Source organism: Homalodisca vitripennis, unplaced genomic scaffold (assembly GCF_021130785.1).
Source record: "Homalodisca vitripennis isolate AUS2020 unplaced genomic scaffold, UT_GWSS_2.1 ScUCBcl_8801;HRSCAF=17059, whole genome shotgun sequence".
NCBI lineage: Eukaryota > Metazoa > Arthropoda > Insecta > Hemiptera > Cicadellidae > Homalodisca > Homalodisca vitripennis.
The window spans coordinates 1519-26984 of record NW_025785025.1 but is presented as its reverse complement, the minus strand read 5'-3'; the positions used below and the strand labels follow the sequence as shown (position 1 = coordinate 26984).

The 25466-nt window shown below is 35.5% G+C and overlaps 1 protein-coding gene across 2 annotated transcripts; it reads right to left on the bottom strand.

The window, feature by feature from the left end:
* Nucleotides 1-383: 383 nt before the first annotated feature.
* Nucleotides 384-21500, bottom strand: LOC124374526 (ADP-ribosylation factor-binding protein GGA1-like; the record flags this gene model as incomplete). Of its 2 annotated transcripts, none has more annotated exon segments than XM_046832726.1 (9): nucleotides 384-2998; nucleotides 5483-5593; nucleotides 7297-7460; nucleotides 9177-9484; nucleotides 10620-10728; nucleotides 15910-16098; nucleotides 17091-17291; nucleotides 19973-20192; nucleotides 21315-21500. In XM_046832726.1, coding segments are annotated over 9 exon segments (1587 nt in total), but the record flags the coding sequence as incomplete, so codon positions are not given.
* Between the last annotated feature and the right edge of the window lie 3966 nt (nucleotides 21501-25466).

Here is a 25466-nt window from a genome sequence, read left to right as displayed (position 1 = left end):
ATTAAAAAAAAACACTTTTGCGCCCTTCTAGGCGCCCCCTGAAGGCCTGCGCCCCAATGCACCGCATTGGTTGCATTGGCGTTAGTTACGCCACCGTCTGATACACTAACAAATTGCGATTAGGAAGATCGTCGCGATTAGGCTTGCGCGATTTTCGTTCACGCGTGAACCAGGCCTTACGACAGTCACGGAAATGACGCATGTTGATTTTTTTAATAGCAAGTTGTAGAGATTTCCACGATTTGTACATCAAATTCACGGTTTGTTCAAGGGATTTTCACGGTGAACGAAATTCACGACTTATTCGCAGTCGGGTGAAGACCCTGAAACATTAAAAAAAACTTGTACTAATCACTCTGGAAGTGGTGGATAAAGACACTCTATAACGTTTAGAATCAATATAATTAAGTACTCAGTATACAAGCAGTGGGTGAATGAGTGTTAACACTAAGGTACATAACAAAACAATGAACTCTACAACCGAGACTAAACGCTTGGCATTTCTTAATTTTAAACAGACAAAAACGGGCAACGAAAAACGTTTTACACACCTGCAATTCAGTCTTTAAAAAAAAACACTAAACATTTTAGGCATTCTAAAGAGTATACAGTAAATAAAGTCTGTGTGATAAAAATTACAATAAATATTCTTTAGTTAGTTTAATTGAAAATCTGTAAATGGAAAAAGAATTATTTAAGCTGTCAAAAGTAAGTAGGTAAATGCCTTAATACATGTTATGTCTATAAACAGTACTTATCTAGCCAGTAAATTTATAACACTATTTTTTCAAAGTGAAAACTGACATTATGAAAAGTGACAACTAAGGAGAAGATACAGTTGTTGTCTTCTGACAAAGAAAAGGAGAGAAAAAAAAACAGTGATGTTGTTGTGGGGGTTCAATACATAAAACTCTTGAGAACTGTACATGACATATAAGAAATGAGATAAGGACCAGCTCTTTAAAAGATTTCGACCTTATATTAACTTTCTAAGAACCATGAGTCACGATCATGACGCATTACAGCGCTGCCAAAGTGATAAGTGAGTGAATGCTACTGGAGTAAAATCGTAATTGAGTTATCTGCACATCCAACACATCAAGTCAAGACGACTTTGTGGTCTAAGGCGCTATTTTCTGATGAGGGAATTGGCCTTGGAATCATGAGTTCGATTCCGGCATCTTACGTTAAGGATTTTTGCGGTCTAGTATACACTCATATGAGTCACTGTTAAAGGTGGTGGAAGGGCCCACTTTAAATGGTGGTTTCTTGGATGGAAGTTGACGGCATCAGTGCCCAAAAAACCCGTTCTGCATTTTTTTGCCTTTACTATTAAAAACAAAAAAACCCCTGGATTTTTGTTACTTTATATTTTGCAGGTCATTTATTATTGAATCATAACTACAATAGTACTTTTCAAGAGCTAAAACCATTTAAACCATAATTGCCCAAAACCTAGTGTTTTAGAAAAAATCACAAGTAGTAACAAGGTTAATACAAAAAACATCTTTTCTTTTTTCTTCTTTTCATTTAACTAAGTTAGTGAACAAATGCACGGTTTAATGGTTTGATAAGATTCTTGCATAGGCCAGTGACACAAATGGCCACATCACTGACAGATCACTTATCAATTAATACTAACATTTACAAGTATTTCGTGTCAGTGTATTTTTATAATTTCACACATGTTGTTTTATATATTAGTAAAATATGTCAATGTGCTAGTAAGACACATTTGCTCTTTTGTATCTGATTAATTTGATAATGTGTATAATGTTTTAATGCCTAAAAAACCTTATAGGCTAAATTTAAAATTGATCAAATTCGTATGAATAAAAAACTAAATTAAATTAACATTATTTTCTACAGTATATTAAAAATAATTAATAGCTTCCATTATTTGCAGCAAAACAGAATTAAAATGAGAAAATATGGCTTTTAATTCACTGATATGTTAAATACAATGATAATCAAACAGTACTTTAAAAACAATACAAGATAAAATCTTTATATACATTTCACGGAAGTAGAGTTCATTTCCACCTTTATTACACTATCATCAAAAACAATTTCATAAAATTAACCTAAGCTTATTATTGATTAGCAGTCTATCAAAATACATAAGTGATCATTATAAATTCAATTTTCAGTCATCAACAATAAAATGAAGAGATAATAAATAACAATAATGATACAGACTATGAGTTTGAAAATTATTCCAACAAATAGTGACAGAGAATGGTACAGAAATGTTGCACAGACAAAAAGAGTAAAAATCTTACATATAATACTACATTCTGAGTCTTCACTTTGACTGATAATACAAAATCCAAAGGAATATTAGCAGAATCTATAGATTACAACTTTTGACACATTTCCTGCAAGTTACGTTGAATTCCTTCAAACCAATCCAACTTAACAACACCAAACGTTCAACGTATTATTATACTCCAAAAAAACCAGATCATAAAAACATAACAGAATAACAAAAGAAGAAAATAAACTACTAAATTATCAACAAAATTAAATGATTCCTCAGACAGTACTGAAGATACATAACAGAAGGCAACCTATTCAATAGTAAATATTACATATATTTAAAACTGTAGAGCTAATCTTTCAAAGATGTTGCTAAATTAAATTTCTGTAATTAAGACAAAATAATACTGTACAAGCAATTCAGATTCTACAAGACTTATTATATACATCAGGACTTGCATGTATATAAGCCGTTATCACGATAATTTCAATCTAACTTAATGGAAAAATTAAAACAGTTCGTATCAACTAGACTAATTTACAACTTATTAGTTAAGATTGTACATTTTTTACATAATGATATTTTATTTATTCAATGGAGTTAACATGACTATGTACAACGGATGGGAAAGTTGCAGCTTCATGAGTTCAGCAGAGGAAATTTCTCGACTTCTTTCATTTCCGTAACGGTTTCATCATCCATTGTGAAACTCATAACGACTCGCAGCATAATTGGTTTCTGCAAAAAACAACACCACTGTGAATATTTTCCATTAAAAAAATAACATTACTTATGTCTTATGCACACTCCGGAAGCACACCATGAGGCCTACCAGTCTATGATTTCAAACCGCCTAAAACAACCTATCAGGTCCTCCTGGGAAAATTCACCACCCTTGTCCAAACTACCAAAGATTGTCCGCTCCCTTGCTATTGCAGGACAATCAAAGAACAGGTGTTCAGTGGTTTCCTCCTGCTCGTCGCACATTCTACAGAGCAGATCCTGTCAAAGGATGCTGACTCTGTGAAGATGCTTCCCAGGTGACCATGTCCCATAATCAGACCCATAACCCGAGAGACACCGATCTACTCAGTGAGAGTAGGTCAGATGCCACCCTAGGGGAAGGCAACTGTAGAACCATTCTCAGACACAGATGCAGCCACCACCTTTTCTCATGTTCATTGTGAACCCATTTCGAAGATAGCCCAAAAGGATTCACACCTAGAAATGCCACAGAACGGCTGAGATCCCATCATATTGGATACTGAGCCCAGTTTGGCCAGGTATCAGCTCTTTCATTCTCAGGGATCCCCTCATGACCAAGACCCCACAAACAGTCACATTGTTGATTCTGGCAAGGGAAGAAACAACTTGATAGCAATCTCAGACAAGTTTGGAGTTGAACACACAAGAGTCCAGCGCCATCAGTGCTGCTGACCATATTTGAAAATGTTGATCGTCTTACTCCTATATCGTAGACAAAGATTCTCATGAGCACAATCCATAATGCCAAAAAGACTATGGGATAAGACCTATAGGGACCACCAGTTCCCTACATGGTCTCACCCCACAATTTCAGCACCTATGCCACTTTTTGTTTTAAAGCTGCCTGTAAACTATTCAAGCTTCAATTTTGGAAGAGCTTTCTTTCCCTCAGACCAATCCTTCCTAGAAGGTATAACAATCCTAAAGGGTTTGTCAAAGAAAAGTTTTGGTGGATCTGACACGGATCATGTGCAGAGCATTCCCCTGAATCAGGATGCTAATTCTGCAGTGCCCACTGCTGCCAACCAAACTCCCGCCTGCTGAAGACAGTAGGCACTTCTCCTGGCCATAGCCCAAATTACAATATCCAGGGGGGCGAGTTCGAGGCAACAGTCTAGAGCTGCACCCAGTGCATTTGGAAAAGCCCAAATGATAGCAAGGCAAGCTATCCTTTGGATGCCAGCCAGGCCAGCTACCGCCATCTTGGCCTCCGTTTTTTGCTTCCAGACAACAGCCCCCAAACATTAGTGCAGGTCTGACCATGGAGACATAGAGCCAATACAAAAGCCTCGGCTCATGTCCCCAAGACCCACCTATCACACGTCTGCATTGCATTAAAAACCATTTCCCTCTGGCGATAACACTTTCCATATGGGGTCCCCAGTATAGGACCCTATCAAGAATCACGCCCAGGTACTTAACCTCGGACTTAAACACAATGGAAGAGCCTCTCAGTAGGAATGGACCAACACCCTCCAACTGACACCTCCTTGTAAAGGCAACCACAGCAGCCTTTGAGGGGTTGACATTAAGACTCATCCCATCACACCAGTTCAGAGCATCATTGGTCAGTTCCGTGACTGTTGTATTGAACTTGCTACTCATAAGAATCAAAATATCATCTGCGTACCCCTGTGCAAAGACACTACTGCTGTTCAAAGACACAAGCAGACTGTCCACAACCAGGTTCCACAGGAGAGGAAAAGGACGCCGCCCTGGGAAAAGCTCCTCATAGTCCTTGCACTGACACTTGCTCCCATAAGAGTAGTAACAACCACCCTGTCTGTGAGTAAGGCCCTTATCCAATCACATATTTGACCATCAATACCACGTTTCAAGACAGCATTGACAATCGCCTAAGTACCTGTCTTGTCAAAAGCTCCTTCGATGTCCAGAAAGACACCTATGGCTACCTCTTTTGCTGCCAGTGTCTTCTCAATCCTGTATACCAGTTGATGCAGGACTGAGCCACATGACCTTCCTGGTCCCTCCCAAACAAACCTAGTAACCATCTTCTCCATGGATATGAGAAGAAAGGAGAACAGACGTATCGGCATAAAGGACTTAGGCACGACTCAGTGAGGATTTCATGAATGTTTCTCAACATAATCAGTAAGATAATTAGAATTTTGAGTTGCTCTCACTTTTTTTATAAAAGTTATCTTTGCTATAATTTTTCAAACAAGACCATATATTTTATGTCACTCTTTCAGAATTTCACTGAGGGTTTTAAAACTTGTCCTTATTTCTGAGACAAAATTGAATAAATGCTAGAGGACATATCAATGTTTTAAATAATTTAAAATGTAAGAGAGGGGTTGTTAAATTAATGCCCTGCATAAATTCTGCCCAGTCTCTGGGCTCGGAATGGTTTGAGAATAAGTATATATACACCACTAAACATCCAAGAGATCAATACAATGATTTTTATACTTGCTTGAGTATTGGTACACCCACCTTATCAGGACTGGCTATGAGCATGACTTGGGTGATGGCAGCTGGAGGCAGGAAAGGGTTGTGGGCCGGTAGTTCTGTGCTAGATGGTGGTTGCAACCTCAACCTGCAACCCTGTACCCAACACAACATGTTAGACTAGTAATGCAGAACATTTTCAGATCAGTCTTTTTGTTACACCCACAACAGTTTTCTACATCTTTTAAAATTCTGTACAGTTGGAGGAATTTAGCTGTGCTCGTAGGGCCTGAATACTACCCTTTCAACAAATAAACACTATCTGTGTGGCGGGTTGCGTTTACGTGCTAGCCGCTGAGATGAAGGCGCAACAATCTCTTTAACGACTTTAAACTCATGATTTCTATTTGCAGATTAGTATTGACAAATCTGTTATTTTCAAAAACACGTTAAACAACACTATAACAACTGAAAAACAAGGATAAGTCCTAGTATTTGGTTTTCTCTTATTATTTAATTCCACCACAATCAGCACTGTCACAAAACAGACTGATTTTAGCGAGTGTGATGAGTTATTTGGGCCAATACGACTCTGAAAGGAGGGTTTTACCCATGAGTCACAGGAAATGTTTTCGGGACGCAGAGCATAATGCTACCCCACCACCCCTCCCGCCTATCTTCACACACTCAAGGTCACGCGCACAGCTAAAGTCCTCGAACTGTAGTAATATCATGATTAACAATATCAGCAGCTTGGGAACTCGTCTTATCTCTTCTCTTATACTTCTTCACAAGGCCATGGCATCTGTTAGTCTTTTGCTCACTTTGTTCTCAAAATAATGGAAATACCGTTGTCAACTGCACCCAATTTGGCAATTTTTAAGTTTAAGATTACAATAATTCACAAACTTTTTATTTACATGCAGCAATTTGCTAACACATCATCTCCCATGTATTCTAAATTTTATGGCAAATGTATAGTACTTGTAATATGTTTTTTATTGACACATTTTAATTTGCAGATAATTTAAAGTACGATATTCTAAGACATAATTAGTCAAACTACTCACAGGATTTTTTAAGAATATTTCCTAATGAAGGATAATAAAAATTAAAAAGTAAGCATGAGCAAATTGTCTTCACACGACCTCTTGCGTTGGGAAAGTAAGTGCAACTTCTCACGAGTTTAAACCTAAATTTAGCAAATTGTCTAATTTTATAAATGGTTGTATAAGACATCCAGAAGAACTGGTTCTGACTTCAACTCAAGTATAATTATTAAGATCGAACCGTTCTTTATTTTTTTTTCTAGCAGGGTTGTAGTGACAAAATAATCAATATTCTCTATCCTGATGAAAAATCAGACTCAAGTAAATGTCAATGGAAATGAAATTGACTTTTATCTCCATTCAAGAAAAAGCATAACTAATTTCCCTTAACATATCTTGTTTCTTACTTTATATTTCAAGACATGATAACTCTCTTCTGGTAGGTTATCCAGAGAAAAGTGTCAGTTAAAATAACTTATACATTGTACAAATGTATTGTATGACATTTCAACTCTACTATATCTTCATTGAGACTTTGTCAATGTTTATTGTAGAATCAAAGACTAAACTATGATTCGATTGATACGATTATCAGATTTATATAAGATTTTAAACGCTACTAAGAGATATTGGGTGCAGGAAAACATTTTTCAAGTAACTTTACTAAATTATAATGGTTGAGAGAGAGAAAGAGAATAAAACTAGGGTCCAAGCTTTCCAGTGGATTCTTGGTAATATAAAGCTGTTATTGGATAATGTCATATAAAGTATTCAGCTTCAGAAAACAATTAGTACATGGTGAGGGGTTACCTTGGGAACAATGGCTTGAAACAGATAATCAGAGACAGGGTATTGGCTCTGACTGGTGGTGGTGACGACAAACACTGACACGTCATCACGTGGACTGTCTCGAGCAAAGTGTATTGTGACGGCCACACCTCGTTCCTGTAGCACTGGGAGTGGGGGTAGGCTTCCTGAGAACATCATCAACTTTCAGAAAAGATTACATACAAAAATCTTCTACTACTTTATTACTTTTTCTTAATTTGCTATGAAAAGATGGTTTATCAACTGAATACTTTTTACATTTTGATTAAAATTATATATGTATATACAGGATGTTCACAAAAGGGTTTCACAAACATCTGTGGGTGATAGTAGTCATCATTTCAAACAAAATGTCATATAAACATAGGTCTAGATATGTCTTGTTTAGTCGCTAACCGGCATTTTGTATTTTTTCACAGAAAAAATTATTATCTTTAAAAGTTATTTGTTTTCTTTAGTTAAGCTAAAGAAAACAAATTTTCACACAAAGGTTTGAATATACAACAGGAGAATTAGAGAAAATAATTGTGTTATTTTCTTTAATATTAACAAAAAGGCATCTTTTGCAAATTTTCGAAGTCAAATAACAAACAAACAAAAAAACCAGTGTAGTTATACAAATTTACTAGGTGCCCAGCTATATAAAAAATGTCATTACAATTCCAATGGTACTTGTTTTAATGAAATTCATCAATGCATAAGATAGCACGACCACTTTAGTGGTAGGCTTGCACAGGCAGGTAACATTAAACATTCTGTCTTTTGATAGCCATCAGCTATGTCACACCTGTTACAAACATTTAACAAGGTACTAAGTATTTTGTAACTTTTATAACAATTCCCAACGGTACTTTTTCCAAAGAAATCCGTCAACGCATAAGCGAGCACAACCACTTAAAAGATACACTTGTACAATCATAAAAAATTTCTGAATCCTGAATTCACTGAATCCTTAACAAATATTGGGATTTGAGAATTGATTGCTGAGCTCTTACAATTGAATCTGGAAAGATCCAGAGTGTTATTAATTAACAGCTGTTTGGCAGTCACATATTACTATTTATATTTTATTTAAACTGTAAATAGATAACCTAACTGAAAAATTATTGTACTTTTGTAAATAATACTTTGCTTGTTGTTAGTATTTTCTATATTTACATTCACAACGCACTGTGTCTGCTGTTTTTTTGTGGCCGACAGCTGATCAAATGGGAAATTATATCCACCTAACTTAATGATCTCCAGGGTTCAGTAATGTCTCAGAGTCCAAGGGTTCTGGTAGAAATCTCTCTCTTGACAAAGGAGATTCTACCCACCTGGCTTGATGGTCTCCAGGGGAACAGTGATGTCTCAGAGTCCAAGGGTTCTGATAGAAATCTCTCTCTTGACTAAGGAGATTCTACCCACCTGGCTTGATGGTCTCCAGGGGAACAGTGATGTCTCAGAGTCCAAGGGTTCTGGTAGAAATCTCTCTCTTGACTAAGGAGATTCTACCCACCTGGCTTGATGGTCTCCAGGGGAACAGTGATGTCTCAGAGTTCAAGGGTTCTGGTAGAAATCTCTTTCTTGACTAAGGAGGTTCTACCCACCTGGCTTGATGGTCTCCAGGGGAACAGTGATGTCTCAGAGTCCAAGGGTTCTGATAGAAATCTCTCTCTTGACTAAGGAGATTCTACCCACCTGGCTTGATGGTCTCCAGGGGAACAGTGATGTCTCCGAGTCCAAGGGGTCTGATAGAAATCTCTCTCTTGACTAAGTAAATTCTACCCACCTGGCTTGATGGTCTCTAGGGGAACAGTGATGTCTCCGAGTCCAAGGGGTCTGATAGAAATCTCTCTCTTGACTAAGTAAATTCTACCCACCTGGCTTGATGGTCTCCAGGGGAACAGTGATGTCTCCGAGTCCAAGGGGTCTGATAGAAACCTCACTCTTGACTAGGGGTTGGGGTTCAGCTGTGACCTCTACTACAGGTGTGTCCCCATTGACCTGGGGTTGAGGTGGGGCCTTCAGGTCCTCAGTCGAGTCTATCAGCAGGTCCAGAGAATCAGGTGGAGGGGCGGATACAGGATTCGAAGGAGGTGAGATGGAATGTACCAAGGCAGGTGAGGAATGTACAGGTGATGCCTGATGTGATAATGGCAGTTGGTTCATCGGAACTTTTGTCTGAGCCCTGAAAAAAATTTAATACAGCCAATATTATTCATGTGAATAATTTGACTTACTGAATCCTTAAAGTGTGTTCTTTGTGTGTGTTTTGAAAATTTTCAAACGTTTGAAACTCTCATAAACGTTTCAGTGAAATTAACACAGATTTTATTAAATGAAATAGGACAATTTTTTCAGTACTTCACCATTTTCACAGTGCAGTTATAACCTTTTTAATCAAACAGTACAATTAATATCTATCAAAAATGAATACTCATTTAGTTATATTTTAAAGAAATTTAAAACTGCAACATTAAATTGTTTACTATTATTTTAACCCTTCGCACACCACCAGTAAATCCATTAACTTTCCTATAACGCCGACAAGTAAAAGAAATTTGGTTTTTTTAAGTTCAGAGCTAATTTTTGTTATTACTACATTATAACAGGTAAAAGAAAAAAGTATTAAACAGGGAATTCTACTTGTAATTAGGGTATTTATTGATAAAAATTAAAAAAAATATTTATTTCATATAAATTTCAATTTCATTGAAAAATGTAATTAAACTGAAAAGTTTAATTACATTTGCCTATAAAACAAGATAAATATTTCTAACGAATCATAACACTACCACACAATGAATAATAACGAGATACATAGTAGATGCGCACTCATGTCAACCGAGAAAGAAATACACGCCACGGATATATTTGGTTATAGCTCTGTAAGAGACACAGAGCTGATGAGCAGGCGGTCGGAGTTACACAAAGGGTGCTCCCCTCTCCCTGCCGCAGAGTGAAGGTCATTTATAAATATTTCCTTGTCAACCGCGGTAAGCACAGAATGAACACCAAGCATTTCAAAGGTCTTTTGTGAACTAAAAACCTCTCCAAGAGACATAATCTATAATATCGGATATAACTGTATTTGGCGTTTTGGTAAAAGTCTACCATTCTAATATATTTGTCTACGGAGTGGAAAAAGTTAGAGACTGTTAAATTTTTTTTGCATTTGTATGACTTTGTTAAGAATAACACAACCATTCTTAATTATTATATTCTATTAATTAACCTTGCACAAAAACTTAATCATTGACACTGCCGAACTGCATGATTTATCAACTATAACAATTCTACTCCAAGGACAAGCAAATACTCACTTGATTACAGGCTGAGACACAGTCTGTGGTAAACTCTGTTTCAGCAGGCTTTCACTGATGGCGTCCAACTCTTCCAGCCCCGTCTTGGCAACAGGCTTCTCACTTACTGCTGTACAGAATAGTTTTATCAACAGATTGGCTACCAATGACGTATACGAGGTGTGGCCAGAAAATAACCGGACTGAGGCTGAAAACAAATTTGATTTAGAGATATCTACAATTTGATGTCTCCTTCCTTAATCGCGAGACTACACGTGAATTCCTACTGTGCATAACAATGCTGTAGATAATTTTCCGTAATGTTGTTCACGACTTACGTTGTTTTTTCTTTTACTACTGTCTCAAATCTTGCCATTTCAAAGCTGACTTCACTTTAGAGAACAAAAAAAGTCACAGGGGGCCAAATCAGGTGAATAGGATAGATGATTGAAAACGGTGATCATCCAAAATGTCTTCACTGACAAAGCTTTGTGAGCTGGAGCATTGTCCTGGTGGATGATTCACGACTTTTTCCCCAAATCGTTCCATTTTCTCTGTACACGCTCACTCAGGGTAGTCAGGACCCTAATCTAGTAATTCTAATTCACTGTCTGCCCCTTTGGTCCCAAATCAACGTGCACGATCCCATTGATATAAAAAACACAATTATCGTGACCTTGAATTTTTATTTTGTCATTCGTGCATTTTTGCCGTGGAGAAGCAGGGATTTCGAATGCATCGATTGACATTTTATTTCACTATTATAAGTAAAAAAAAAACCAAGATACATGGTAGGTAATCACGTTTTCTATGAAGGTAGGATCACTTTCATTGTTTTGTAGGATGTCATCACAAATCACAAGGCTTTCCTTCTGTTCAGGTGTGAGACACTTGAAACCATTTTTGGACACACTTTTATCATGTTGAAACTTTCATGGAGAATCTGCCTAACACTTTGCTTGTCGATTCCTGTTACCTCAGACATTGCACTGATAATTAACCGACAATCTTGTTGAACAAGGTTACCAATCTTTTTAATGTTGGCATCAGTTTTTGATGACGATGGTTTGCCAAAGTGTGTCGCCACTTGTGTTTGTGTGGCTAACTTTAAATCGTTTAAACCACTTGTTCATAATAAACAATCATCACTGTACACTTGTTGTAACATTACAAATGTTTCACTTACAGACTTTCCAAATTTGAAAAGAACTTTGACGTTTACCTGCTATTTTTTTATACTTAACACTTTACTGAGATAGAGACAAAAGGTTAACCGCTTATAACTGACGTTAAGGGAGGTATAAGAACGGGAACCACATGAAACATGATTAGGGGTGGGAAGGGGATTCACGCGATCGGCCGTACAATATTCAGCCTTATTGCGTCTGGTTCTATGGCATCATAAATTCTAATCCGGTTATTTTCTAGCCACACCTTGTATTACCCGTCATCAGTTAGTATTAGCTTAATTACCGATGACGAAGTTCAGCCAGATTTGGAATCAAGAGTGATAAGGTTTGTGATTCAGCAACTGGGTATTGTCACATATTCAAGATTTATACTGGTATAGAGACAATTTAGACAGATATGTTTTCAGTAAATGAATAGGTAGTGCTAAATTTGTGTAAAAGTTTACTTGACGAAGGTAGAGTTTTGTTCATGGTAATTGGTATAGCTCTCCCAAATTTTTTCTCCATCTTACACATAGAACAATTCATGTCATCGGTATATTAAAAGCGAACAGAAATAATGTCCTTGATGGACTGAAATCTTCTCAGCTAAAAGAAGTGAATTAACCTTTTGATCTAGTAAAAAGATTCTCTACTTGAAATGGAAAGATAGAAAAGATGTGTCACTGCTTTCAACCTATCATAAAAGGCCAGATTATGAAGTAGTTTCACAAAGTTTTATTTTATTAATTCAATAAGACTATTTTATTAATTCTACAATCACTCAAGGAGTAACTAATGTGAGTAATTGTAATAACTCTGCTATAAAATTTTTGAGTACATACACTTCTAATTTAAATATTAGAAATAATATTTTCCACTGGAGACAGATATATTCAAGTGATGTGCTTGAATGTGTCTCTAGATTGAGCTCATCACAAAGTGAAGATGTTTATGGTTTCTCCAACAAAATAGTTAAAGAAATAATATATATTGTACTTGAGCCCTTAACTTTTCTTTTTAATTTGATACTTGAGAAGAGTATTTTTCCTGATATTCTTAAAGTGGTCAAAGTTATACCGGTTTACAAAAATGGAGATAAATCATGCCCCTCTAGTTATCGCCCGATTTCGCTAATACCTATATTTAGTAAGATTCTTGAATATTGTATGAAAGAGCAATTATATAACTACTTTTTAGAGAGCAAACTTCTTTGTAAAGAGCAGTTTGGTTTTTTGCCTGGTAAAAATACTATAAATGCGGTTGAATTGGTTGTTGACAAAATCTTGAGAAGCTTCGAAAATAAGGAAACATTATCTGCCACTTTAATTGACCTGTCTAAAGCATTTGACAGTATATCTCATGATTTGCTTTTAAGAAAATTCCAATGTTATGGTATACAAGGTAGAGAGTTACAATTAATGACGTCCTATCTAAATAATAGAAGGCAAATGGTAGCTCAAGACTCTCATGTATCTGAGTTTAAAACTGTTAAAATAGGTGTCCCTCAAGGCTCTGTCCTAGGGCCTTTTTTATTTGTTATAGCCATAAATGATTTTGCGTTTAATGTACCCTGCATGTCTGTTTTATACGCAGATGATACAACCTTACTCAATTTTGGAAAAGATTTAACTAACTTAGACATTGTACAGAGTAATGCTATGAGGGTTGCTTTTGAATGGTTTAGGGCAAATTATCTAAATATAAACACTAATAAAACTGAAAATATTTATTTTAGTTTAAGCTCTGCTGTAACAAATATCAATAACTCAGTTAAGCTGTTGGGGGTTCATTTGGATGACAGGCTTAGTTGGGATACTCACACAAGTAGTTTATGTACAAAGTTATCTAGGGTTACTTATTTATTGCGTAGGTTAAGTTTATGTGTAAATAGAATATATCTATTTAGATAATTTTTTAGATAATAGAATATTTATTAACATCATATTTTGCCTTTTTCCACTCACTTCTGTCATATGGAATAACTCTGTGGGGCAACAGTAGTGGAGCCCAAAGAGTTTTCCTGTGGCAGAAGCAAGCTTTGCGGTTGATCAAGAATGTGAAGGGTAGAGAATCTTGTAGACCAATTTTTAAAGAGTTTTTAATAATGACTGTACCATCTATGTATATATATATATATTATTGTTTAGTTAAAGTTAAAGAAAATCTGAATGAGTATGAGATGCGTCATGACATTCATAACTACAACACAAGGGCCAAACATATGTTGAATTTAATTCCTGTAAGACTTGAGAAATTTAAAAAAAGTCACTGCTTTATGGAGGTTCAGCTTTTCAATAAGTTACCTGATAGTGCATGGACAACAACTATCAATAAATTTAAAATTGTTCTTAAGAATTGGCTTAAGATGACTCCCTTAAACACTGTTAATGAATTCTTTGCCTGTGATACAAGTACTTTAATATTTTAACTGTAAACTTTGTTGTTTTTAAATTTCTTTTATTATCTGTCTGTAACTTTGTTTTGTTATTTATTAGAATTATTTAATTGATCATTTTAATTGTTTTAATTTTAAGTGTTAACATTGAAGCTTTCTAGTCACACTGATAGTACTAAGTTGTTTTATCTTCCTATTTTGTGCATTTTTATTTAATAAATTATGTATTTATTTGATAAAATTTTAATTTTTACCACTAGATATAGATTAATATTTTTCTTCAGACCACAAATTTGTTAATAATTTAAATGAAAGCATTTTAGTGTAATCTAGCTTATATTAGTATTATAGTACATGCTTACTATGTTTATGACTATGTCTATTATACAATTTTGTATTTAATGACAATAAAGCTTCTTGACTCTTGAAAGAGAATGAAGCAAGGACAACTCATAGAGTGCATTGTAACTCAATGTTGTTGTAATATACAATAACTTAATCGGGAGTGTAGACAAACAGAATAAAAAACTGTCATCCTTCCCTGTAATGCAGCACAGTGTAAAGGGTTATAAAAAGTATTTTTTTTTAACTCTCTGATGTTGTTTTATTCAATGCTAGTGTAGTTCCCAAACTAGTTAGAAACAAAAAACAACACTTATCAGAATTCAGGAAGAATATTGCAGAGCAAATTTTGACAACTGTTGTGTTGCTATAAAAGTCAAATATAGAACTACAGGGTAGAAACTGCGGCCATTTTATAAGTAAAATACTTCTTACAACTAAAGAGAGGTCTTCCAAATGCTTTAAACGAATGCTCATGGAAAAAATCAGAGATAGTGTTTGAGTGCAAAATATCTTTGCATCTGGAATAATGTTTTCAATCTTTCCGCACAAAAACTAACTACTAACTGACCTGTATATTCAAAAAATATAAATAATATATGATAATAAAATACTATTTTAACATGTTACATGATAAATGAAGAATCTTGGAGCTTTGGTTAATGTTATACGATAGTTTAATATTTTTAATTGACCCTAAGCACCTACACAATGATTTTCATTGAAAAATAAAAGATTCATACGGTACTGAAGGTATAAATATTTTACTTTTAATTGGTATTCAATGGGTTAGTCATTTGAATTTTGAGTTTAGCTCCAGTTTTCTAGTGCTCCACCTATTTATAGATGTCTCTGATGTCAAAACAATGTAAAATGTTTCGTTTTGAGCTTCTTCGTCGTCGACTTTCTTTGGATCTCTTCAGACGAACATGACACCAGACTCGAGGAGTCAAGTCTGAGACAGTGTCAGATACCAGACGCTGCAATAAAAGGAAAGTGAACTAGAGCTAAACTCAAAATTCAATTGAATCAACCCTTCCTACCATAGCTTCATTATGGGTTAATCATGCTGTGACCTTTGTGCTTTATTCATCAGTCATTGAGGGAATAGTTTTAAAGCAATTACGATTCTGACAAGGATTACAAACTAAATAAATCTTGAAAGTAATCAAACAGTAAATCATTGTTTCATAAGTTGTTCTTCTTATCATATTAAATATTGTTACAAAAATATAACATAAAACAGTTTTAAACTTTTAAAAGTGATTTTTCATTAGTTTGAGAATAATTGGAAGTGGTGAAATCCCTCGCACATCCTAAACCCTCCCTTCCCAATGAAGCAGGTCATTTCATTTGGATAATTACAAAAATAAAAACAGTTCTATAAAAACACCGAACTTACCTGTCCTGACCGGAGACATAGGCACTGCTGCCGGTTGGGCGAGGGAGCTGAAGATGTCCCCGAGGGAGGCCAAGTCCCCAAGTGGCTGTTGTGACGGGAGGGGTTGGGGAGGTTGGGGTGGCAGAATCGACGAAGACAGCTGTATAGGCAGCGCACTGTCCAAGTTTGGCACAACAGAAGCATCTATACCTGAGGACACGAGTGAGATAATGTAATATAAATCTGCGACACTGCTGTCATTTCTAGCAATACAAAACATTTTAACAGAGAAAGACTATAGGACAAAGGAAGACTTTTTTGTCATCAGTAGGTTCTGAGTATTGAAAATTAAATTTGGCTGATATGATATAATACAACAATTATACATCATTAAGAGGCTTTTCTGTTTTTTACTCATTAAATAAAGTGCAGTGTTAAAAATATGTACTGAAATAACAAATTTTAACCCTAGAGCCACTATACACCTCAATCAAGATTTATTTACACTGCACTTGATCAAGTAACATTATGTTCTGCATTTCTTATGGCATTGTTACAATTGCATAAAGTAAGTATTACATATTGTGATATATATTGTTGTGTTCAATAAAAACTGTAGTTTTACATCTATATGTAGAAATATCATTTTATTTCCACAGAAATTTGTGTTGATATCATTAGTATTTTTCACTGCCTGAACTTCTCATTTATAGTATTAATTGTAACATTTTTATCTAGTTTTTTGCTATAGGTTTTTTAGTAAAGTAAATGTATACATTCTAAATCCACATTACATTTGGAGTATTATGAGCATTTTATAATTGGTAACTGGTGTTTTCTTCATTAACTCCACCTTTATGTGGTGGAATATAAAAATATATTTTGGATTTTTGCAAACTTTTGACTAAAGGATATACATAACAGGTATTGGTAAGTTTTACTTTTACATATTATTCCTTGTAATTTACTGAAAATAGTTATATATAATACAGGTGTAATGTGTTGCAAATGTTTCTTTTTCTTCAGAAAACGCCTTTGCGAATACACCAATTAGAACTTAGCGGTTGAGACACACATGTCCGTGGGTTGTAGGCTTAAAACTATTGATGAAATGATATTGTATTACAATTCCACCATCATTATGTGAGACAAAACACTATTCCAACTGCACAATTCATATAAAATAATAAAATGGTACATACTGATGTCAGTGAGCTGCTCACACAGCAGAGACACGGAGGCGGGGGCCGGAGTGGTGGGTGGCGGGGGCAGACTCTCAGTGGCGGGGGAGCTCAGGTCCAGCAGGTTGCCCCCCACCGCGGAGGCCGGCAGACCTTGCACTATCACTACTCCATACTTCTCCAGAACCTCCCCTAGCTCATCGTTTGCTGCCAACACCTCATCTGGAGTCACACAAAATTGTCATTATGTTTACAGCTTACAGATCAAAAACCTAAAATACAAACTTGAAATTCACTCTTAGAATTGCCTGAGAGTTATCTTAACTAACGAGCTATTATTAATTAAATATCCAATTTCAAGGTATATTAATTACTGAAGTTCATTCAATTTTCATGAAGTTTGTTTTCCGGAGGGCAGAAGACCACCAGGAAGGCCCAAGTTGAGATGGCGAGACCAGATCAGAAGAGACATAAGAAAACTGGGAAGAAGGGAAGAAGATGCAATGGATAGAGAGATCTGGAGGCAGTGTGTTGGCGAGGCGAAGTACCACCTTGGGTACCAAGAGCCACGGCAGTAAGTAAGTAAGTAAGTACGACGAACTTAGTGACTCGTTATTTGGTCAAATTGTATTTGAATATTTGGTTTGTATGTGAACTGCGAGACCAAACTGCAGTACATGGATCGGGGACAGGAAAATGCCTTCCAAAAATACCAAAAAAAGGCATGCAATCAGTGTCTGCAAGTTAGATTATGGTAACTTTTTGAAACAGGAACAATTTACTTCTCTTCACTTCAGGTTTGTGTCAGTATGGTGTGTAATCGATTTTGGGTTTGGAAAATGTTTTGTTACATTAAATTCATACTTTTAAAATAACAGCCCTAAATACCAAAAATTAAAACTTTTTTTATAAACTCCTCGTAAAATTAGTCATTTAAAGTAGGCAATTTACGCCACGTCAGGACCAAATGGAAATGGCTGAAGATACAAATGTGAAACTTTTACAGTGTATACAAGAGTTATAGTTCAGGGAGCGACATGTTTGTACTAAATTATGTATGACTTAGGGAATTTATATTTATATAAATTGAAAAAAATATATTTCATGGAAATGAGCTTTCTATCTTTTTCTTAACCCTTTTCACCCGGGCTGACAATATAATGTCCACTGAATACTCTTTTCTTTGTTTGAAGGTTATTTTTGACGATGGAAGGATTGTGAAGGAAACAGGATTTTTCCGGACATTTGCTATCGTTCAGTGAAACAAGAATTAATGTTTTGTATAGTTTTTTATTAAGTGCATGTTTATAGAGTTAGTGAAGTTGACACACAACATGTAGGTTGTGATTCCTGACTTAGGCGTGCCACAACGCTTTGGTAAGATTTGTTTATTTTAACCTAGTTTGTAATTATGTATTAGGTTAGTTCTTTACCTGAAGAAGAGATCAGATTGCAGATCTCGAAACGTAATGTTACTGATTTCTTGTTTCACTGAACGATAGCAAATGTCCGGAAAAATCCTGTTTCCTTCACTGAATACTATGCGAACCGTACAGACGGACAATTTAATGTCTACGAATCCCATGTTTTAAAATACAGTAAAGTATATACGGCTCAAGGAATATATATTTAATTGTTTTATAGTATTTTGTAGTTTATTGGTAATTTAATAATCAAAATAAATCATTTTTAAAAGTCTTTTACTGATTACTGATAACTGCCCTGAATACAGAAAAGTACACCAGTAAAATGGGCAGGCCTAGGACAGGATGTTTTTCTTCGTTGATCAAATTACCTGGAAACAAGATAAAAAATTGAGTTTGTTCAAATAAAAGGACCAAATGTGACAGGAGTAATAGAAAATGATCAAGAACTGTCTGTTCTCTGTGTGAGAGCTGCGATTCAGTGTGTTTGCCCAAACGTATTTGCAATTAGGGCTATCCAATTTTTTTTTTTATAAGCCTATCGTTATTGTAAATATATAAAACAGTGTTAATAAAAATTTGTAAATACATTTTGTAAGTCAGTGTTAATAATATTTTGTGAAACAAACTGCATAGGCTCAGCGATTGGAACTCATGTTATGCCATTGGTGAATGATTTATATTTGTTTTTATTTTTCCGAAAATTGGTACATAATTTTATTTAGTTTTATTATAAAACTATTACTTCTTCCCCTACGGATATAAAGATTTTTAACGTTGACTGCGGCAGACCCGCTAGTTCGATAAAGACACCGAATTTTTTTACATTCCCACTGGGCAGACAAATTCCATGGTTAAACATTCACCACCATATAACTCCGTCTTGTCTAGTAAAAATTAAGTTTAATGCAAAATTTAAGTACCAAGATAAATTTACAAAGACATCTTTTCACATGATAAATTCACATTTTTGTTCATTGAGATAGGTTTCATAGTAGTGTTTTAAAATAATAATAAAGTTCCAAATGAGGTAGTGAAAATACTACAACGCAAGAGTGCGTTGACATCAAATCTTACTACTAACTTTTAATGTTGACTTTCACACTATTATGTTTTTTATTAACTGTATGAACTGCATGTTGTTAATTGTCATATGTTTCATTAAAATCTCATATGATTGTACTCAGCTTGTTCACAAATTTATTATTCCGTTGTTTTTTCACTGACATCATGATTAACTGTAACACCAATGTAAATTATTTGCTAATGCTCAGCCAAATCCAATGGAGTGACATGCACCATCGTCAAACTCAGTGCTACTAATATGTATATATATATAAAGCTTTATGCAAAATTTCAAGTCTATTAATTTCATAACTTAGTTTTGAATATATTGTGTGAACAGACAGAAATGAAACTTTTCTATCCCCAAGAGTGTTTTAAGCTTTGCTAATGCTCAGCCAATACAATGTAACTCACTGAAGAGCCTCTCATCACTATGAACCTCGGACAGCAGTTTTTGCACATTGGGTCGGAACCGTAAGCAGCTCGCTTGCAGCTCCTTAATGAGCTCCAGGTCCTGAGCAGAGCTCGTCTCCTGACTGTACGACTCCAGCATCTCGCTCAGCAGCCGAGCGTTGTTGTGAGCCGCCTCTAGCTCGCTCAGCTGTCTGCTCTTCATCTCCACTCTCCTTTCATCCTGCAAAACAAATTCTCCTGTACTTTTGAAGGAACAAAGCAACACTTGGTTTGAACTATAAACACTTAGGGCTATCACTACTTGAAACGCAAGCTATTAACATGACCGACTGTTAGAGACAGACAATACACGACAGGATAAAATGGTACAACCGTCCTGTAAAGAGAGCTTTCTCGTACTTTAGACCTCGGGAGTACAATAGTCATCCATTATTCGGGGATTAACCCTCCAATTCCTGATTAAATATTTCCCAGTGCTGAGCTATTATTGCTATCATATGTATACTTTCAGATTTTTTTCTATACTATTTATTTTTAAACTAAGGCCTTTCTACTATACATAATATGTTCAGGAAATTAAGGAAAAGATTATAATATATAAAATAATTTACCTTTATTTAAAATCTTTTAAAAAAAATTTGTACTAGCACTTCTATACATTATATACCACTAAATAAAAATTTTAATTATGTACCAATATTCCTTATTTATTTGTTATTACAGACATACATAACAGTTGACTTGTATTTCAAGGAGTAAAAATAATAAATGCCATTATATAAAAGAAGGACTGACGACAGATACTGACGTAAATACAGCCTATTTAGAGTTTACAGTTATCAATATACAATTGATAAAATTTATCAATTATGTGATATTTCATTAGAGAATTTATTTCCAGATAATACTATATAAGATAGAGAATTTATTTCTGAGTTATTACTATATAAAATATATCTTGATCGCAAAGAATTAACAAAATGACAATGGAATTAGTAAACAGATGTTTTAACTGTCCAGATCGAGACAGTATCACTGAGAATGGCACTCCAACCCTTCTGATCGAGATGATTAGCATTTAGAGGGTTAATAATAAATAGTTTTTTAATGTTAAAAATCTATATATTGCTTAATTATAATGTGTTTGTGTTATAACCTATTTTTTCTCGTAGTTATAAATCTTAATTGAATACAGATAAATTTTAAAATAAGTTTACTTATTAAAAAGATTATTGGTTGTACAATGTGCTCATGAATACCTTATTAAATTATTTTGTAAAATTGAATATAAATTAATTGTAGTAGAATCTGTATGTAAGATCCTCGTTGAATCGAAGCCTACCTCCTTCACCATGGTCTTGATGAGTCTGTTGGCGGCTTGCAGGTCATCTGGGTTCTTGCTCTGGAGCAGTTTCTGCAGCAGCCGAGACTTCTCTGTGTCCTGGAAGATAGAGTCCTGATGTCGTGGTGGTGGAGGTATGATGTTCTGGTCCAAGCTCTTGTGGGCCTCCATCACCATCATCTCCTCCTGTATTTATAAAACAACACTTCATATACAACAGTAATTAATGATGTATCTCTTGTTACACTAGCATCTCGTAGTTATGGACTTGTGAGTTCTCTGTGTCCTGGAAGATGTCCTGATGTCGTGGTGGTGGAGGTACGATGTTCTGGTCCAAGCTCTTGTGGGCCTCCATCATCATCATCTCCTCCTGTGCGTATTCAACATAATCCTTATACAAAAATGCTTCATGTACACTGCAATTAAATAATGTATCACTACACACATAGTATGTAGCTTTGAGGTCTTACTATTACAATACAAATTCACACTTCAAAACGCTTTAGTATTTATACAGAATACAGAATACAGAAAGCTTTATTCATAAACGTCAAGTTTAGAACAGGTGTCAAATACAAAATAATATAAAATGAAAATCAATACAATGTAATGGAAATCAATTGCCTTTAGTTCCTTGTAAGTTTTTAACAGTTGTTGCGACAATTTGTATGTTCAAGGAATTCACTGATTGTGTAAATTGATTTCTTCACAAGCCAGGAATACAGTCCTTTTTTTAGATTTTTTTTTTCAATTGTCTTGAGCTCGATAGGTAGAGCATTATATAGTCTAGCTCCAGCATATGAGGGTTTCTTTGCGAACAGAGCGGTCCTGTGAGCAGGTAAGTTGTAGTCAAGTCCATGTCTTGTGGTTCGACCATGACGATTGTTTTTTGGCAAGTTTAACTTAGCAGCAAGCATGATGACTTCAAGTATGTAAAGAGATGTGATGGTCAGTAAATCTAGGTTTTTGTATGCATCTCTGCAGCTGTCCCGTGGTGCAATGTCAGCCATTATTCTTACTGCCCGTTTCTGAAGAACCATGACTCGTTGAAGGTTGTTGTTTGAGGATGCTCCCCATAGTACAATTCCATATCGGGCCCTGCTCTCAAATATTGCATGATAAGCTGTTCGGGTGGCTTCAGGGGTACTTACAGATTTTATTCTTCTTAGGGCAAACACTGTTGTGCTCAGCTGATGACACAAAGAATCAATATGAAAACTCCAGGAGAGAGAGTTATCTAACGTCAGTCCAAGATGTTTTGTGTAGCAAGAAATTTCAAAGTCATGTGGGATTGTAATTTTGTCCTTGTTTTTTCCAAATATGATGTGTTGAGTTTTTGATTCATTGAAAACTAGGTCGTTTTCTAAGCAATATTGATGGGCCATGCTAACGGAAATGAAGGTGTCAATTTCAAGAAGCTCTGTCGATTTGTGAGAGGTGGTCAGAACAGTGTCATCTGCATACATGACTGGGTAGCAGTATGTGTCAATATAATTTGGTAAGTCACTGGTAAACAAGATAAACAAAACAGGGCCCAGCACCGAACCTTGAGGAACACCCCGAGTCATGGTTAGTGGTAGGGACGTTGCTATTTTGGTTATTCCATTAGTTGTGTGCTGTATTGTCACTATTTGTTTCCGGTCACTTAAGTAGCTCTTAAACCATTGTAGTGCCGTCACCTTAATGCCAAAAGAACTTATTTTAGCCAAGACCAAATGATGATCCAAACAGTCAAACGCTTTACTTAAGTCAAGAAAAGTAGTGGTGACATTGTTTCCTTCTTCAATGTTATTGATTATGTGCTCTATTAAATCAATAAGGGCAGTGTTGGTGGATCTTCCAGCTAGAAAACCATGTTGTCTTTCTGTAAGAAGATTGTTGGTTAGTAAATGGTTTAGGAGCCTTTTCAGTACAATTTTTTCTAATACTTTTGAAAATGTTGACACAAGGGATATAGGCCTGAAGTTCTGTAGCTCATGTTTGCTACCTTTTTTATGTAAAGGGTAGACTTTAGATAATTTCATTTTTGAAGGGAAGATTCCCTGAGTCAAAGACTTGTTTATTAAATTACTCAGCGGATGGCAAAGTTCGTAACTGCATGTTTTAACCATCCTTGATGAAACTTCATCTGCTCCTGCAGAAGAGGAAGATTTTAAAGACTGAATAATTTTGAGCACCTCATCCGGGTTTGTCAACTGAAAAGTAGTTAATAAACAGTCGGTTTTGTCAGATATGTTTAAATTAGTGGGTCTGTTTGAAGGGTTGTTATTTTTTAGTGTTTCTTCAGCAATCGATGTAAAGTATTCATTAAAAAGTCTTACTATTTGGTCAATATTGCTTATAATGCCATCCCCCATGTTTAGCTCCCATGTACTGGTCTCTGACTGTTTTTTGGATGCCCGTTCACTGTTGATCACGTCCCAGATGGCTTTGATTTTATTGCTATTTGTATTTATATGATCTTCATTCGCCATCCTCCTAAGGTCTCTTAGTTTTAAGTCATAGGCCTTTTTCTTTTGGATGAAATCTAGTTTATCTTCTGGCTTGTTACTTTTAACATATTTTTCTTGTGCCATCATAAATAGTTTTCTTACTTCTTCAGCTTCATGGTAAGATATATTTTTAAATTTCAGACATTTAGGCTTGCACCTTGATGTTTTTAAGGGACATGTTATATCAAGAGCTGACGTAAAGGTGCCGATCAATTCTGAATAACTTTCCTCAGCTTGAGGTTTCTGGTAAAGCCTTTCCCAGGTTTGTAGTGCAAGTAATTCTTTTAGACTTGAGAGGTTCTTTGCATTTAGATGTCTCCTTGTCGATGTTGTTAGTTTTTTGGGTAGAGTTAGAATATTTAATTTGGTGAGTTGTCCTGTGTGGTCAGAGAGGCCCGAGCAGAGTATGTCAACTTTAAGGCTGTTATGGTCAAGATTGGTGCAGACCACGTCAATGGATGAACTAGAACTGCTGGAGATTCTCGTTGGTGGGAGTTTCAGTCTCGTTATCTCGTACGAAGCAAGGAAGTCATCAAGAGCCAACTTTTCTCTTCTTGAACTGTCTAACCTGTCTATGTTGAGATCACCGACTAGGCAAATACCACTATTATCATGAGGTATCCTGTTAAGAACGGTAGTCAGAGTGGCAAAGGTATGGTTTACAGATGCACTGGGTGGACGATATACCCCAAGAATGTAAATGTGCTTCTTGTTTGTTGTGCTTACTTTGATCCCTGACATTTCACAAATTAGCTCTTCACTAAGATTTTCTATGCCAAGACTCTTAACTTCGGTCTCAAAACTGTTGTGTTTATAAATAGCAACACCTCCTTTGAGGTGAGCTTCTCTGCTGAAAGCTGATACAAGAATGTAGTTAATTAGACAAACCTCCTTAATGGTGTTATTATTTAAACCATGTTCTGTAAGTACTAATATGTCAGGGTTTGTAGTGGTGAGGAAATGGTTGAGTCTGTCCAGTTTGTTAGAAAGTCTGTCAATGTTCTGATGCAGAATTTTAATATTCTTTGCTGTGACATTTTGGTGATTTAATTTTTGATTTTCATTTTGCATGGACTTTTGTGGCTTATCTCTAAAAAGGTTACATCAGTAGGATCTGAAAGTTTAGTTTTTTCCTCATGTTCTGCTTCCTGCAAAGTCAGGTCTTCCATGGACTTTATAGATCTTGGAAAGGTGTCTTCTATAGGTGTTTTATATTCTTCAATATGATTTGAGAAGAAGTCTTCTATGCTCTCATTTTTCTTCCTTATTTTGGCTGTTATGGGAGGGCCGTTAGTGAGTTGAAGGGGAAATCTAGTGCCACATTCAACCATTTGCATATCACCTGCAGATATGTTTGTATGAATCATATCCTGAGTACTAGCTTTGTACTTTGCAGCTTTGAGAGACACACTGAACACGTTCTTTTTTTGCACAGGGTTACTTATCTGGTCGTTATTTGTGGTTTTCGGTCATGAGATCTCTACTAACTGAGGAATATGGATTTTTCTGTCTTTGCAATGTGGATTTGATTTTATTATTCACTGAAATATTTAAACAGTTATTAAAGTTAGAGTTCATAAAGTTGTCAAGAAAGGAGTTAGTGTAAAGTTTAAATTTGTTTATTTTGCTCAGTAAACTTTAGCTGCTTTTTTTCCGCATC